This window comes from Dermacentor silvarum, chromosome 1 (genome assembly GCF_013339745.2).
Source record: "Dermacentor silvarum isolate Dsil-2018 chromosome 1, BIME_Dsil_1.4, whole genome shotgun sequence".
Lineage (NCBI taxonomy): Eukaryota > Metazoa > Arthropoda > Arachnida > Ixodida > Ixodidae > Dermacentor > Dermacentor silvarum.
The window spans coordinates 137,136,940-137,153,591 of record NC_051154.1 but is presented as its reverse complement, the minus strand read 5'-3'; the positions used below and the strand labels follow the sequence as shown (position 1 = coordinate 137,153,591).

The 16,652-nt window shown below is 46.8% G+C and overlaps 1 protein-coding gene across 1 annotated transcript in view; it reads left to right on the top strand.

Moving 5' to 3' along the window:
• Positions 1-16,652, top strand: part of LOC119461779 (uncharacterized) — a 382,744-nt gene that overhangs the window by 349,451 nt on the left and 16,641 nt on the right. The window contains exons 17-18 of the mRNA XM_049669559.1: positions 14,046-14,393; positions 15,573-15,719. Coding sequence (XP_049525516.1) covers positions 14,046-14,393; positions 15,573-15,719 — 495 coding nt within the window. The remainder of the gene's footprint in view (positions 1-14,045; positions 14,394-15,572; positions 15,720-16,652) is intronic.

Below are 16,652 nucleotides of genomic sequence, written 5' to 3'. Positions count from 1 at the left end.
CCTTTACTTTTTAAGTTATGTTCAAGAAGAAAAAGCAGAAAAAACGAGAACCTATAGCATGTTCAGTGAGCGTTCGCGCTTCGCGTGATTGCCCGCTTAAGAACAAAACCCAAGCAAAATCTAATCAAGGATATACACAGCGTGTAATGAGGGCTCCATCGGCCTCTGCATCGCCATTTCCCCCAATTCAACAAAAAAGGCACTTCAGTGATGTGCCGTCTAAACGCTTTCTTTGTTCGGCCCTCGGGGCAGCCCTTGGCGCTCAAAGTGAGGCGGCTGGGGACAGGCTCGCCGCGTACTACGAAACTCACCGCTTGGTTACCGCTGCAATCTGCCCCCGCTGTAATTACCGGCCGAGAAGGGGAATTGCGACACCCTATCGGGCGGCCGGACTCTTCCCTGTATAAGCTCGTTAGCGACCTTCGCGTTATCCAAATTAAAAATCAATGCCCACCTCCGGCCGGAGGCACCGTAATGGCGATCGGAGATGCTATCCAGTGGCCCGGCGCCAAATTTTTGAGCGGGAAGCGTGCACTGCGCAAATAAACGTCGCCGGCGTTCGGAAGTGCAAAGTGACCCTTGCCTTAAAAGGAGAACGCGAGTGACGGAAGATTCGTGACAAGATAATCCGCAGCAGCGCGATGTCGTATGTGCTACTGCACGATTTCGGGACACGCAGGTTGCGATCGGATGCTGTGTTCCTGTTGTTTTTAACTCTTAGCATCAGTATAGAAAGTGCAGGCCTGACCTCGTGACGTGCAGGCCCGTCCATGCGATGGGCAGCGTTAAGAGTGCGCGTCACAAAATTGAGGACGAGAGGTGTCGAACATGCCACTGCGCAAGTTTCCACAGTTTCAATTAAGGGCAAGATTAGCGTGACATTCTCATAACGATACGCAAGGGTCGCCTAGAAGTAATGCCTCGCTTTATTTTTTCTGGTATTAAATTCAAGCGCTCATATTCATTCATTCATTCATTCATTCATTCATTCATTCAAAATACCTTACAGGCCCGAAGATTGGGCATTGGGTAAGGGGAGCTTCAAAAGTTTACATATTATAAGGAGCATACAATTATACATTTCTTCAGTGGCTATGGTATTGAGCTGCTGAGCACGAGGTCGCTGATCGAATCCCGGCCACGGCGGCCGCATTTTGAGGGGGGCGAAATGCGAAAACACCCGTGTACTTAGATTTAGGTGCACGTTAAAGAACTCCAAGTGGTCCAAATTTCCGGAGTCCTCCACTACGGCGTGCCTCATAATCAGGTCGTGGTTTTGGCGCGTAAAACCCCATAATTTAATTTTTAATACAATTATACAGAACATAAGAGCACTTTGTTAATAATAATACAAGGAAGAATCAAGTTTACACAAACTCTAAAATCCTCAGATCAAAAAAAGAAAAAAAAATGCATACAAGAAGGAAAGCACACAAGAAGTTATTTAAAGTAAGAAATGCATGCTTATGTCGTGATGGAAGCTTCAGCTACCAGGATATCGGGAACGTCGTTCCACAACGGGATGACACGTGGAAGCGCAGATAAGTTAAAAGCGTCTGTTTTATCGTAGATGCACGGGAAAGAAAGATGATTATGTAATCTTCGTGAGGTGAATGGAGAGACTTTCAGAGCTATTGGTGCATATACGCCGTTTGTATGTATACCTATATATATATATATATATATATATATATATATACCTATATAATTACGTAGTCTGCTACAACAATGTCTCTCTTGTGTATATGTTTATTTGCATCGTTATTGAACAGATAGCACAAATAAAGCAGCCCCGTGAAGTTGTCGTTACAATCTAAAACTCGTCCAAAACAGCACGAAGAAAATACTGAGTTACTTACGGACCGTAGAAGAAAACCATAGCGAACGTTCACGAGTATTTATGGGTGTCTGGCAACAAATCTTAACGATGAGCAATGTTACTGACGTTTGCGGCCTTAAAAGCCTGAAATCTCAGAATGACGGTAGCGCAGGTACTACACAGGGTGGTGTGCGCTACTATCATCCTCCAAGGAATAGCATATAAAGAGGTCCTAATAATTTCGACTGAAAACAGAAAACCCAGGAGGCGATGGCGAAAATTTTATAAGGTAGTTACGCATTCGCTTTGTGGGCGAGCTACGTGAAGTTTTGGGCTAGTTGGTGCTTATCCATTGGTGTTCTCTTTAGCACCAGAAAGATCATGAAAGATTGGGGATTTGGTGCTTTCAGACCTTTATCACTTCGGATCCCTCAAAAACGCTGTGCGCGGAACATGGTCTGGCAGTGAGGGTGTGTTCATAATGCATTGCAGTTGCAGCTGGAGACTATGAACCGTGAAGCCGCCGGATACGTAGGCGCTGATTTGGTTACATGATTTTGTTATGTGGCTCTAAGCGGTCTACCAAAGATGGGTCTTCTCTACGATGTTTCTTGCGCCTCTGCGCTATTACTCCGACATTCCTAATCGGCCTTGCAACTAGCCCTTTTATTTGTGTTAAAGATGACAGGGTGATCCGCAGGAGGTGAGCATGGCTTTATTAATGCAACCCGAACTTGTACAAGTAAGTAAAAGTTTTAGTCCCACGTTGGCGTGAAGAATACTTGCAAGACTATGGAGAAAAAAAAAAAGAAGAAAAAAAGCTCCATGTATGCACAAGAAGCACAGTTACGCACACAGTAAATTTCATGCGTTTTAATGAACAGTCCGCAAGAAACAAAAGTTGGGGAACCTTTTTTTGAAGAAGCTTCCTAAATGCCATCACACAGCGGTAGCGGTACGACATACAAAACAGTAAGAGATGAAGTCTAAAGTCGTAATTGTCGGCGGCTGTAACCATTTCTTCCTAATTTTAAGTTGACATATTTTCATTTTGTCTTAGTGTACAGAAAACCTGCGAGACAAAATACTGTTTACTCGGAACATTTGTTGACTTCCTTTTACTTATGCAAACTGAATAGTAGTAAGTGATGTTATGAATGAATTCTAACGTGCGAAATTGACATATGGGCTGTTAGAGACCCTGTCATTGAGGGCTCCAGCTTAACTTCGTCCTCTTGGGTCGAAGTTATACAGGCATTATTCTTTTTCTGCTCCCACTAAAATGCTGCCGCTGTAGCAGCGAATTGAACCCTCTTTTTTGTGGTCAGCAACTAAAAGCCTCATCGTCCATTGCGAAACGGTTCTGATAAAACAACTTAAAAACCTGAAGAAGTCCTATACCTGATTAAAGGAAGTGGCTGACGCCTACTAGACGTGACGATAAATGATTGTAGCGGTCCGGGTAAAATAACTAACTACCACACATAACTTTCGTAAGAGCGCTGTTGACCGTCATCTAATCATATTCTCCACCGACTCCTCTTCTTCCTCTTGTCTCGCCTTCCTCCTCTTTCACATTCCAGACGCAGTCTGCTTCACCCTCCCCGGCTTCTATTGTTAACACCTCCTGCTGTAATACTTGAACACGTTTCCAGTTGAGGCGCACTCTGACCGGTGGCTCTCAGGCGCCACAAAGTCTTCAATACACCGTGCTGTGCAAAATTTTACTGTAATACCGTGATCTCGTGTCCAGTTGTCTAACTTTTTTTCTCCGAAAGGCAGGGCCATTATCACACACTATCGTCTTTGTATTTTGGAAGCATTTAGCTTGAAGAAGAGCAATGACACTGCTGGCGCCTTCTCCTGCATTGGCCGTGATCACTCGTGTGCATTCGTCGATAGTGAGCAAAAATGCTTAAGTTTTCCTTCTGTCTTCTTCCTTCTTTTTAGGCTCCGCGAAGTCTAAGTGGATGACTTCAAAGGGGATGTGTGAATGTGTTGGGATTATCATCACATCTGTCGCCTGCTTGAATATCACTTTGTTCCCTTGACATAGGTGACACGTGCGAGTGTAGTTTCTGATGTCGTCCTTCGTACTTGGCCAAGTAAATCTTTTCAGCAGTTTGTTGTAAGTGCGCCAGAAGCCGTGCTATAAGCCGTATTCCAGACGCAGTCTGCTTCAATGACGAAGCGAGAAATTTAGCTTCAAACACTGTTAGTACATAGCGACATCACTAGCAGGCGTTCGGCACAGATTTTTACAGACTGATGTAGCAATGACCGAGATAAAGTAAACCTCCTTGGCAACGTCTACAAAATAAAGCCGTGAAGGAATCACTTCCCGCTTAAGGCGCCCCATACCACATTTAACAGAGAATTCTGTTTTCAGCTGGCAGTCGAAGGACAGCTTTGTGACAAAATGCACTTTTCAGAACCGTGAAGTAGTGCAAGACTTGCTGCTCGTTAGATTTCGCCAGCTATCACCTCACTGCTTCACAATACAAGTGAACTGCAATTTTTAGGTATACTAAAAACGGAGCAAGTTCAAAGGCGTTTGAGGCGGTATGAGTGACGGTTCTGTGCTGATAAGCGCGTCCTCTCCTCAACGTTTATCTTTCATACTGGCATGAGCTAAGTCCTCGCACGCCTTCGAGGAAATCCGAGCCTGTGTCTTAATCCAATTTCACGGTGACCTTCTTTTTACCATTTCGACGTTGTGACATAGCGCTACCGCTCAGCCATCACAGTTAGCATCTAACCAGCTAGAACCTGTGTGTGCGCGACATGGATTTGCTAGGTTAGGTTAAGTTATCGCTCTCAAATCTGGCTCCTTGGAGTGGCGGTAGTTATAACGGTGAGTGGTAATGCTGTGCCAGAGAGTTATATTGCTTCTGCTGCGCCGCTCGTGCGCACTCGCCACCTGGATGATTCCGCACACATCGCCGGCACGGTTAACTAGCGCCACGTCTCTTGCACTCTACTGACGTCCTGGCGCTCATGGTTACGTCATCTTCGATGACTGTAGAGGTCGGCGACGCCACCGGACATCGAGCGCGAGCTTCTCTCGATTCAAATACGTAGGCTCCCCGCGTACGGGCTAGGGTGACGTAACCGGGTGTACTTCACACTGCACGTGCTTATACAGGTGCCCCTGTATAAGCACGTGCACCTGAGCAGCGTGCGGCGAACCGCCTCCTCAAGCCAGAGTGGCTCACGCGGCAGTGTGCGCGAACGGCACAGAAAACGAAAGGGCCTCGGTTTTCTCAAGAATGGGAGCGAAGGGACAGAACTTCATTTGAAGAGACTTTTCAATTTTTTTTTTATTCTTCTTGCTGTCAGTGTTTACTACCGTAAGCTATATATATTTCACTCGTTTGCAAACATCGCCGTTTGTTTTGCGCTTTCTACTTCTTAACTGTACGTGTGTGCGGAATCATTACTCAAGGCTCGGGTGAGCCAAGTAGGACGGAAAGTACGAAAAGTTATTACGAAATGGGAGCTAATTAGCGCGACTAATTATTACTCACTGAAGAAAGAAAAATGCGGAACAAGGGCAGAGCGCGGGTGCTCCGTTAATGGTTTCTCTGGCACATAGGGATATACCCCTTTTTCTTTGCTTTTATTCTTTTTTATTTTCTCGCACTTTTCACCCAGCACTGTTGTCGACTTGTCCCTTCCCTGCAGCGTGTACTACCTCCCTTTAGCGATCTGCGGGGTCGTGCTGTTCCGAGCGAGTGACCATGAAAGGGAGGCCCTCCTCTCTAGTTTCATCACCGGTTCCATTCCAGCGCCCCGCAGCGCTCGCAAATCTTTCATTTCCCTTGCGCGTGTCTGTGTTTGTTGCCTTTCTTCTTTTTTCTTTCTTTTTTTTTCTTTCCTCTCGCGTAGCGTTCACATTGCGCGATCTCAGCAAAACGGTGCCGTGGGACTCTCATACAATACCTCTCAGAGAGAAGAAGAGATTAACATAAAATGAAAAAGGAATTAAGCGCTTGCGGGGTTCCTCTATCGGGCCCCGATGAAATTCCTCACTTCGATGTTCATTCGAACGATCTTCTTCCCGGAGGCTTCTCCACCTGTTCTGCAGCTGCTCCCCATCATCCTTCCCACCCCCGTCTTCACACTGGAGCGGTGCAGTTTCCTCGCAATTAGTCCCGGGAACTTTCTACTCGCATGCTGCATGCGCGCACGAAATTATATACGGCGCGCAAGGTGCTTTAACGTGGGTTTCGCGCCACTTCTAAGCTCACAATGTTGTTGTTGTTTTTTTCTATTTTTAGGTATTGCTCTCTCTCTCTCTCAACAACGCCCCTGCCCTCCTTGCCTATGTTGAGCTTCTCCCTGCTCCTCATCCTCATCTAATGGAAAGTGATTAAAATTGGCCGCCGTTCGTCTCTCTGTCCTGACAGAGAGAATACAAAGACAATATGCGCGCTCTTTAATTTCCCCGTGACGGTTTATTAAGAAATATTGTGAGTTCTTCGCAAGGATAGAAGAAAGCGGGTCACGATCAAAAAAAGGGAAAATAAAGAAAAAAGAAAGAAGGCTGGGCCTCTTTATATTTCGGGCGCCGGTTGAAGGCGTCATTCCCCGCTGTTTCGTCGCTGTCCCTCCTCGTGGCAGTTGAGAAACGCCGAGTACGCTCTCGTCTCGACGATTGGTTTCTCTGCTAGCAATAAGTAAGACGCCATGGACAGATTTTTCACGTGGAATAAGCAGAAGACTCCGTCTATATTTTTTATTTATATGTGTAAGTATATATTTAATTTTTTGCACATGTATTTTTCCTTCCACGTCCATCCATTCCGAGCTCTTTGTCTCGCTGCTGCACTGATATCTTTGTCTCTCTCTATGTGTACTTTTGTTTTATTTCTCGAGATCCACGGCGCGCGTGTTCATTCCACCTTGGTAGTCATTTTTCTCTCAAGAAAGGCCAGAAAGATTCCACACGTTAGCGGAGCTGCAGAAGCCGGAAGCATTGCGAGCGCAGTTATTTGAGCAGGTTCGTCGGAGCTGACACTTTCTTTTCTCTCTCTTCTTTCTCTCTCAAGCTCGAGCAGTGTTTATTCTATGGATGAACCAGAAACCGAGGCTCTTGTTCCATGCACCTGTCAGCGCCTTTGTTGAAACTAATGCTGATTATTTCCAGCCCTCTATAGAACTCTGGCAGTATGTTCCAAACAATGGCGGGCCAGTCGCGCAGAACATAGGCAATGATAGCCGTGGAGAACCATGCGGTAAGCAAATAAAGTAAGTTGAGAGATCCGCGCCGTGTTCATGTTCTTGCTCTTGCGGCAGTTGTTGAAAATCACCGAAGTAACTGGACTGGCCGCTCAGTTTCATTTATTTACTTTGATGTCGAAAAAGGTTTAAAACTGTCACGCTAAGTTAGAAAAAGAAAGAAAAGAAAGTGTGATTGAGGTCACGGCTTCTCACAAACTATCCCTTTAAATAATCGAAATATCATCAATATTTAGTGTGTACAATTTGCGGATAATAAGAAAAGAAAATTGCGTTTACATCATTAGGTGTTTCTCTGTTTTTCTTTTCCTTTCTTTTATTTTTTTGTTGTTGTTGCTGTTGTTAATCCATCGATTTAATTTTTGTTTAAGCTTCCTCAGCCGATCACTCAGGCATCTCGTGGTTTTCCTCGTGAAAAGCGCGAATGATTCTTGCGGGGCGAACCGCATGCGATTTTGGTTTCAAACCCATGCCATCTGTCTTCTGGGAAATGTGAAGCTATCATCACTGCCATATGCTCCATGACGTCAGCAAGTCTATGTTGAAGATGAGACACAAGGTCTATTCGATTTGGCTGCACTTACTGCACTTGTTCAGAAAGTGCAGCACTTTCATATTCGTTTGTCTGCTGCAGCGCAGCGCGCACCTTCTGCACTCTGCTATTTCTTTTTATTTTATCTTTTTTTTTGCGAGAAAGCAAACCGAGTTCTCGGCGAGTTCACGACTGGCCTGCACACGCTCGGTATACGAGGTGCAGCCAAAGTAAAGCAGCATGGCAGTGGCGCTTCGAGCAGATGATCGACATCCGCCAGCTTGCGGCTTTGTGTTAACGTTCAGCGAGATGTTCTTGCTGTCCGCAATGTCGACAGCTTGTTTGTAAGACAAGTAAACAGCTATGAGTTTACGAAGCGGCAGGTAAGTAAAATTGTTTAGGCGTCGTAATATGAATGTGACGAGATTCAATATTTCGTCTTGCTTTTCGTCGTTGCCCATGCTGTCAGGGCTCATTCCATAAACGAACGTCTTGTGACAAACGTTATTGCTCCTTTTTAACGCGATAGTGTTTAGGGCCCCGTGTCGCAGAAAATCCGGCGTCGGCGTCGGCATTGGCGCCCGCGGCCGAGAAAATCATCCCGAACTACGTTTAGGAATGCCACACCATTCTATCATTAATGTTGCTCATACCTTGTCTTGCATTCTTGGCAAAGCTATTCCTCGGAATTTTGAGAATGACAATCCACAAACAAATGTCATGAAACAAAACAGCCACAGCGCATGCCCTTTATGTTAAATCTTCTCAGACTGAAATATTAAAAGTGCGAAACAAATACGGAAACCTGGAAATAATGTAGTTTCTTTGGCGCGGTTGCGCACTATCTCCGGGATCGGCCCACGCAAGAGGCCGCGTTTCCGCCAGAAAGCTCTCCTACGTGCATAGCGTTCGCCGCCAGTGTTTGCCAGTAACCATTACGGTTGCATAAGCTGCAGTCGTCGGGAACCATGAGTAGCAGTCAGGGATCTTTGAATGCTACCGCGTTCCACTCTTAACAGCAAAGCTTAAGCGTCCTCCCAATTTTTCTTTTTGGGACCACTGCAGATGGCCAGCGTTTCACGCTTCTGTTCAAGAAGCTGCAACTAGATTGGAATAAAATCTGAATGGAATAGTTTTATGTTATGCGGCCCCTACACTTGATCTTTCTGAACTGGCCCTGTACTCTCACGGCGCCGCAACGGAACTAGTTCAGAAGGTGCAGACAAATCGAAGAGACTGTCAATAAACTCACACAAACATAGTCGCGCCGGAACTTCCATTTGTTTGCTTTTTGTGTGCGCGCTTGGCGGAGCTCCGGCTTCGTTGCGACGTCGCGATGTTCTTTGCATCAGCATCTCGCCTTCGGCCGCTTCATCTAGTGGCCTTGGAATAGAACACTGTGTATAGTTTGCCGCACATGAACGGAATGGCATAAACAACGCCTTGCGTGCGCGGCACAGAAGGAGACTGATGCTTCTTCGTCCAACCACAAAGCTTTACGAACGGATCGGTAGATTGACAAAATCTTGAAAGTTTTGTGGGGAACATAAATACAATATTCGCGTTAATCGTGGGAACCACCTTCTTCATGCCGTGTACGGTGAGCAGCCACGAGATGCCGCAAGCGAGAAGAATAGCTTGCGTGCCTGTTTTACTGAACAGACCATGTTGAACCGTATATATAGAGCAGAAAAATGAAGTGCAAGTAGAATTTTTTTGTTAATTAATTAGACTATTTGGTTTTTACGTGCCAAAATTATGATCTATGAAGCGCGCCGTAGTGGGGAACTCCTGATTAATTTTGACCGCCTGGGGTTCTGTAACGTGCACCTAAGTTCACGAGCGTCCTTGCATTCTGCCACCATGGAAATGCGTCAGCCGCGGCCTCGTTCGCAGGCGCGCTGCTAGTAGAACAACGGAGACACACACGAACACGAGCCATTATTTTGCTTGTGTTCGGCCTACCCGCCGTGGTTGCTCAGTGGCTGTGGCGTTGGGCTGCTGAGCACGAGGTCGCGGGATCGAATCCCGGCCACGGCGGCCGCATTTCGATGGGGGCGAAATGCGAAAACACCCGTGTACTTAGATTTAAATGCACGTTAAAGAACCCCAGGTGGTCCAAATTTCCGGAGTCCCCCACTACGGCGTGCCTCATAATCAGATCGTGGTTTTGGCACGTAAAACCCCATAATTTATTTCGTGTTCGGCCTGTTTGGTGCTTCAGTTCAATATGGTCAGCAGTTACCAACTAGCCCGGTTTTCCGTTTTGCTGTGTACTGAAATGCCTTTTCCTGCGGACGAAATTTTCATTTAGAGAGCGCCAAAGATGGGACCGAGAAAATGCGACGTTGGAATCTGTTCATATATAGACGGTTTCAAGCTCGCGATAACAGCCGCGAGCGTTCTGCCCCCAAGAAACTTCCGGTCACGTGCCTTATCAGGTTTATGTTTTTACGCATGGGTGCTTCTTTGCCAGTTACATTCAGCAGCTACGTCAGTGGGCAAAACCGGAAGCCGTGCAGGGCCTATGTTTGTAACCAGTGAAACAGTCTAGATATACACCGTGACGTGCGGGCAAGGAGTCACTCAACATCGCCCGGCTCTTACGAAATCAACCTTTGCGGGCCCCCCTTCCACAGGCCGTCATACACTTACGCGGTTGCGTAAAGGCAAAGCGAAAACGTTATACGTGCATGCGTGCCCCACCTTAGTTAGCAGTGCGTTTGACCTTGAGGCGAGTTTTGTAATTACATCATCATGTCGTTTTCCATACGGGCAACTCTCCCTGTTCTTGTGACTCGCTGAAAACTGCTTTGTTCTTTTCGCCTTCCTTATGGCATACTTCTGAGCGGAATCACGGACAAAATGCTGATATTACGGACGACTTCATTATATCGTTACGGCCGTTTGCACCGATGCGCGCAGTCTCCGACCCCGTGCACGCATGTCCTCGGGAAATCTTTTAGTAGAGCGTTCGGCATCGCAGAACCGCGGCCAATGCTCAATGCTGTGGCACCATCTGGTAGACAGAAAGCAAGGAACGGAATGGTGACGGCAATGTTGCCACATCTTCGTGGCGGCAAATGGTTTGCGTAACATGTAAGATAACGCGTCTAACATTAGAGAGTTTTATCCAAGCGTCGCTTAGAGTCCGCTCAACTCAGATTCCACATCATGAGGTACTGCAGAGAGCGGCGTTGATTCCGAATTTTTAAGTGCGTATCCCGGAGAGGCGAGAGGCGTGCCGCCAGCTTGGCTGCAAAACGACAAAGCCAAGCGCCGCCACGCTCCGCTCACTCGTTTCTCGAGCGGAGCGAGGCACATATATAAACACAATTGTGCGCATCGCATTCAGCTTGATATGCCGTTTGTCCGTTGGTGGCATGAGCGTCCGTTGGCGGCAAGCGTTTAGTGTTGCAGGCTTTGCGTGGCTTACGTAGTTAGCGTAACAGCACGGCAGTGGCCAGGCCACCCGCATCAATCCAAATTCACCCATGCTATTTGCTATATGTATCGACGGCAAGAAATAAATGGTAAAATCAGCCTCCACTTAGTCTCATCTCACTTGGAGGACAAAGTATTATCACTGTTTTATTGCCGTTATTGAAACCAGTCGACTGTTTTGAAATCGCTCGGCCGAACAAAGGACGTCATCGTTACCGCTAATTTTGCTTGAGTTCTGCCCATCAGTGGCACTGCAGCAGTTAGCGTTAGATGTGGGTCGGCTACGCCAAACGGCCAAACGCTCTACTAAAAGCTTACACGAGAACATACGTGTGTAGTGGGGCCACACCTAGTTTTCGTGCGCCGAAGAAAACTGCAGCCGCGCTATACTAAACGGATCAACGGATCAATTCACTAGCGTTACAGCACGTAACAACATCACCAAGTAGTTTACCAGGCCCACTGTAATTAAGGTGTTGTGAAAAGCTTGCAGAGGTTGTCTTGAAAAGTGGCTGCGCTGATGGGTTGCACAAGCTGCCGCAACAGCATGTACTAGAGGAATCGAAAGCAGACTGCACACCTCACTCATATCTAATTCATCTGGTGTATGACTTAAAATGAACTTAATGGAACTTAAAAGGCAATGCATGCAAATGTCACAAATCTGTGGGTTTTTTTCCTTACTGCCAATAACATAAGAGAACTACAGCAGTACGTATTGGAATACACAAATTTATTATCAGGCCGGTTGACCAAACGTGTTCGTAACGCAGAATAAGATAATTGAGAAGAAATTACAAATAACTTTAAACATGTTTCTATAATATAGGTCAAAGAACAAAATATTTACACTTTAATGATGCAAATATATACGCTGTAACAGTTTCTGAACACGTTATTTGGACGCTGTTAGGCGACGTTATAGTGCATTATGACATTGAATGCTATTATAGTTTAATGTTAACAGTACATGATGCCGTTAAACAATTAGACATGCTATGTCTCACGCAACTTGTGCCACAATTTAAAAATATGCTTGTGTCACATAGCTGGGCAGAACAAAGGTACTGTTGTTTGCCGTCGCTTGGAGCAAGCCAGACTGTTGTTTGTATTTTGCGTAATTAAGTAATTAGTTATTAAATAATTACCTTATCAAGAATTAAAGTCAGAGCAAAATTGTCAATCCGAAAATTGTAGTAGGCCATTATGGAAAATTCTCAATCAATACGTACTTCACAAAAGTTTTTTGAAGCGTTGAGAAAGCCCCCAAAACACAAAAAAGTGCCACGCGACTAATCGCGGAGCACGTTTTACGCTTGCTTTTGCTGGTTTCTTTCAGGCTTGGAAAAAAACTTGTAAGTAGACTTTTAAGTAAACTTTAAATATATTTTTTTTTATTTTGGCACATGTTACGTGGGACAGCCTATATAAAAAAATATCTACAGTATTACCCGTAGGCGTGGGAGCAGAGTCCCTTGTCAGGCATCACGCCTTCAGTCTCCGCCGCCTCGCTTCATTGAACGTGGAAATAAATTCTGTTCAGTCCAACTATAATGAGGAAGCATGAGTTTTTTATCCTGCCTCAATATCGGATACGTTCGTGCATCCATGAACACTCCCTGTACCTTAGATTCCTCAAGGTTACGCATCAACGCATTAAGATCTCGTGGCAATCTTTATTTCAATGTTTTATTGCTGCGGCAGAGGCTAAGTCATCACTTTCACAGCTATGTCTTAGCTGAGTAGGCACTACAACTTAGTTAAGTCGGTTCTTCCTCTGTGACGACCACTTCTGTTTCTTTTTTCCTTCTCCATCTTACACGCTGCAAATCAGCCGTAAAATTAAATTGCTGAATTCTGTACAAGGATGATGAACCGGGCAAGTTGGAACTTAGCCTGTCCCGAATTTTGTACGAATACTAGCGCTTTGATGATTGGTGACACTGGTGGAAGGAATTACTGAAAAAAAAGAGTAGCATGTAAAGAAGGGCTGCAGGAGATAAAATTTGTATGTAAAACCTAAAGCAGGCATTTACCCGCCGCTCGGTGGTTTAGCGGCTATGGTGTTGCGCTGTTAAGCACGAGGTCGCGGGATCAAATCCCGGCCGCGGCGGCCGCATTTCGATGGGGGCGAAATGCAAAAACACCTGTGTCCCGTGCATTGAGGGCACGTTAAAGATCCCCTGGTAATTAAAATTATTCCGGAGTCCCGCAGTACGGCGTGCCGCATAATGAAATCGTGGGTTTGGCACGTAAAAACCCCAGAATTCAATTAAAGCAGGCATTTCGCGGCTTCACTTTGGGACCGTGTATTGTGTGCATGGTGGCGCCATCTAGGCAAGATGCCTGCAAACGCAGCGTCCGCAGGCGCAGACGACGATATGCGGTTCAGACGAGGCGCGCAATCAACGCGCTCCCGAGCTGCCGAGCCTCCGCCAGTATGGTGGCGCCATCTAGTTAAGGTGCCTGCAAAGGCGGCGTGCCCGACATGTAAGTTGCAGTTCTAAGGCTTGATCGGGCTCAGCAGACTGCTGTGCAGAGAGCATTACAAGCCGCAGCTCGCCGTCGACGCCGGGCGGACAGTTCAGATCGTTCTCGTCAAAACGAGGCGAAGAGACTGCCGCGAAGACCCTGCTGTGCGTGGTGCCCAAATTGGAGCTACTCGTGAGCCGCTCCACCAGCTTACGCTGCGACTGTGCTGTGTGTGTCGCGCAGGCCTGTCACTTTTTTTTTTCTTACGAGGCAACTTTAGCTTAATATTCTTATCTATTATTTTGTACATTGTTACCATTGCGTTGTTTTAAGGGAGAACCTTTTCTTTCTTTTTTTTCTTTGTCCGCACCATTTGTAAGCATCCTCGGATGGCTCAGCTCAGGGTCAGTTTTTAAGTATATACTTTCGCCGGCAGTCAAACTTGCTTGCTGTTTGTACATGTCTGTGCGACCTTTGTTGGGTTGCAAACCGGTTGGCATACTCGGAAAACTCGCAACACTCTGGCGTTCCTTGCAGTGTCCGGTTCATCGCTGGAGACCACCCTGCAGCTGCCGGCTCGCTCTCGGGGCTTCGTGCAGAGCCTCAATTACCCGCACCGGCCGCCGCAGGGCTTGGCTTACAGCGTGCGCCTGCTGGCGCCGCTGGGACAGCGCGTCGAGCTGCGCTTCGTAAACCGCAGCGTTGCCTCTGCGGGCGCCGCTGCTGGCGCTGTCCACCTGTGGGACCCGTACCGGACCCCGCAGCTGGCGCTCAGACTCAGCGCTGGCGCCGACAATGCCACCGTCTCGTCCACGCTCCACACACTTCGGCTATCATACGGCGCCCCGGCGGCCCCTTTCCAAGCCTACTTCATCACACGAAAAGGTGCGATTGATTTCGCGGGGGGTCAGCGCCTGCTCAGCTGTTTCAACCACAATGTGATCGCTTTTGTATCTAAGCATCAATTTTCTACTTATTTTTCTCGTACATGGAAGGCCTGCGTGTTCTGACTGTGACGTCATATTGGAATGTCGATGCTCCATTTGGGAACCATGCTTTAGAAATAAAGGTTGATTGCGCTAAGTGTCACTCAAGTCCCTCGTTGAAACGTATGCACTCATGGCCTTGCGCCTTGAGATTACAGCGTGAAGCTGTTTCGTACTCTCAGTGGTGTCAGTGGACTACGCTGCCGCCAAGCCCCTTGAATTCGTTCAACCAGACTGCGTCCGGAAACAATAACAAGAATTTGTGCAATAACACGTACTTGTTCCCTTTATCGTAACATATTGCAAATAACAGCGTGGCCTGTCCGAAATACTTCCTTGTCTGTTATGCAGCGTGTTCCCGAAAACGACAGGACAACTACCCGCAATTTTCTCTGAAATAATCCAAGAGCGACAATTTCAATAAGGGGCTGTTACAGGTATAATGTGATCGCTTTTATATCTGGGCATCAATTTTTTTTCTTGTACGTGAAAGGAATTAATGTTGTATGTCGGTAGGGTTAAGTCGCTATTGGTCCTTCTGGTTATCACTCATTATGCGGAGTTATTCGTTTGTATAAGGAACCTCTCACGTGTCTTCTGCGCTTGCCATCAAAACGCATTAAATGGCTTCGTGGCTATATTTTCGCCGTGTGTTATAGAGGCACGTAATGCGCAGTAGTGAAAGTACAAACAGTCGCCTTCTTTCTTTCAGAACTAGTGACCGTATTCCAAAGTATTCTCATGCATCGTTAAACTAGCACGTCCAGTAATCTACTTCGTGCCTTGAGGACGTGTGCGATCAGGCGGTACATACCGCGGTGATATAGACTAGGACATAGAAGAGAAAATAAGGGACACGGAGTGGCGCATCGCTCAGAACAGGATCGGATAGGGCTGTGGAACCAGTGTATTCATGTTTTGTGAGTCGTGCTTTTAAAAGTTTTCTATCTGCCCACACATGTGCACCTCCATGGCGCCTTTCTACTTACACGACGTTTTGAAAGCTTGAAAAAAGGTGTTTCCAGATTTCTTGTAGCTCATGCGTTCATCCACGTTCTTGACTGTCACTCCTACCTAGATCCTTTGTACCTGGACAAAACCGTGACGCTGCTGGCAGACGTCTCCCTGGACTCCTGCACGCCAAACCCGTGCCTTAACGGAGGATCCTGTATCGAAGACGTCACTTCCAAGAAGCGCCTCTGCAGTTGCACTCCGCCATTCGCAGGTATGCGCGAGTGCACGCTACGTCGACAAGTGTAGGATGATTGGTTGCTAGGTACGATATTCATTGTACTAGCGAAAACGTGCATAAGAATAATTCAACAGCTAGGCTGAGCTGCCTGTTGTCTTCCCGTTTTTAAGACAAGGTGTTCTTTGGAAACATCAGATCGATTTGGGGTTCGTGGGATCCGGGTATCTGGCAGCCACTTCCTCACCACTTTCGCCCAAAGAAGGCAATTTGAGGCCGTCTAGAGCACGTAGGACAACGAAAAAAGGCCTCAGTATGAAGCTCGGAACGAAAAAGACGCACCAAGTTAGCGTATAGATTTGTACGGAGCAGCAATAATGCGTAATTAGCGCAAAAAAGGCCGAATTTGAACCCAGACGCGCACGTTCATATTGCGCGTGCCTGAAACCGAAACCGGAAGCGTGGCTTTACTCAACGAAAAATATCGGCCGATCCCGCAGATAGTGCAATCTAAAAATGTGGGCTTATCTCAAAGATAGTGCAGTCTAAACAACAAACCGCATGATACACTAATGCGCCCAAGAACACCTTGTATTTCTTCGATTTGAACCGCTGTTGACTCGCCTTTCTATCTGGGAAAGCGCATGTCGACGCTATGGAAGCAGATGCTGCAGTTTTTCTTGTTTGTCTTGTACCACGAATCTGTTCCCATATCCAAGGCTGGCTGCCTGCATGCTATCATAAGCTTTGCAGTTACGACATCTTGCTGGCACACGCCTTATGCAACTCTTACCAGGGAGATAAGCAGGGCCGGAAGGAAGAACACTTGTTAACATTGCAGCACAGCAGAATGTACAACTTCACCGGGTATTAGCCGCCGGGGTGGCTCAGTCAGCTAAGGCGTTTCGCTGCTGAGCACGAGTACGCAGGATTGAATCCCGGCCCCGGCGGCCGCATTTCGATGGAGGC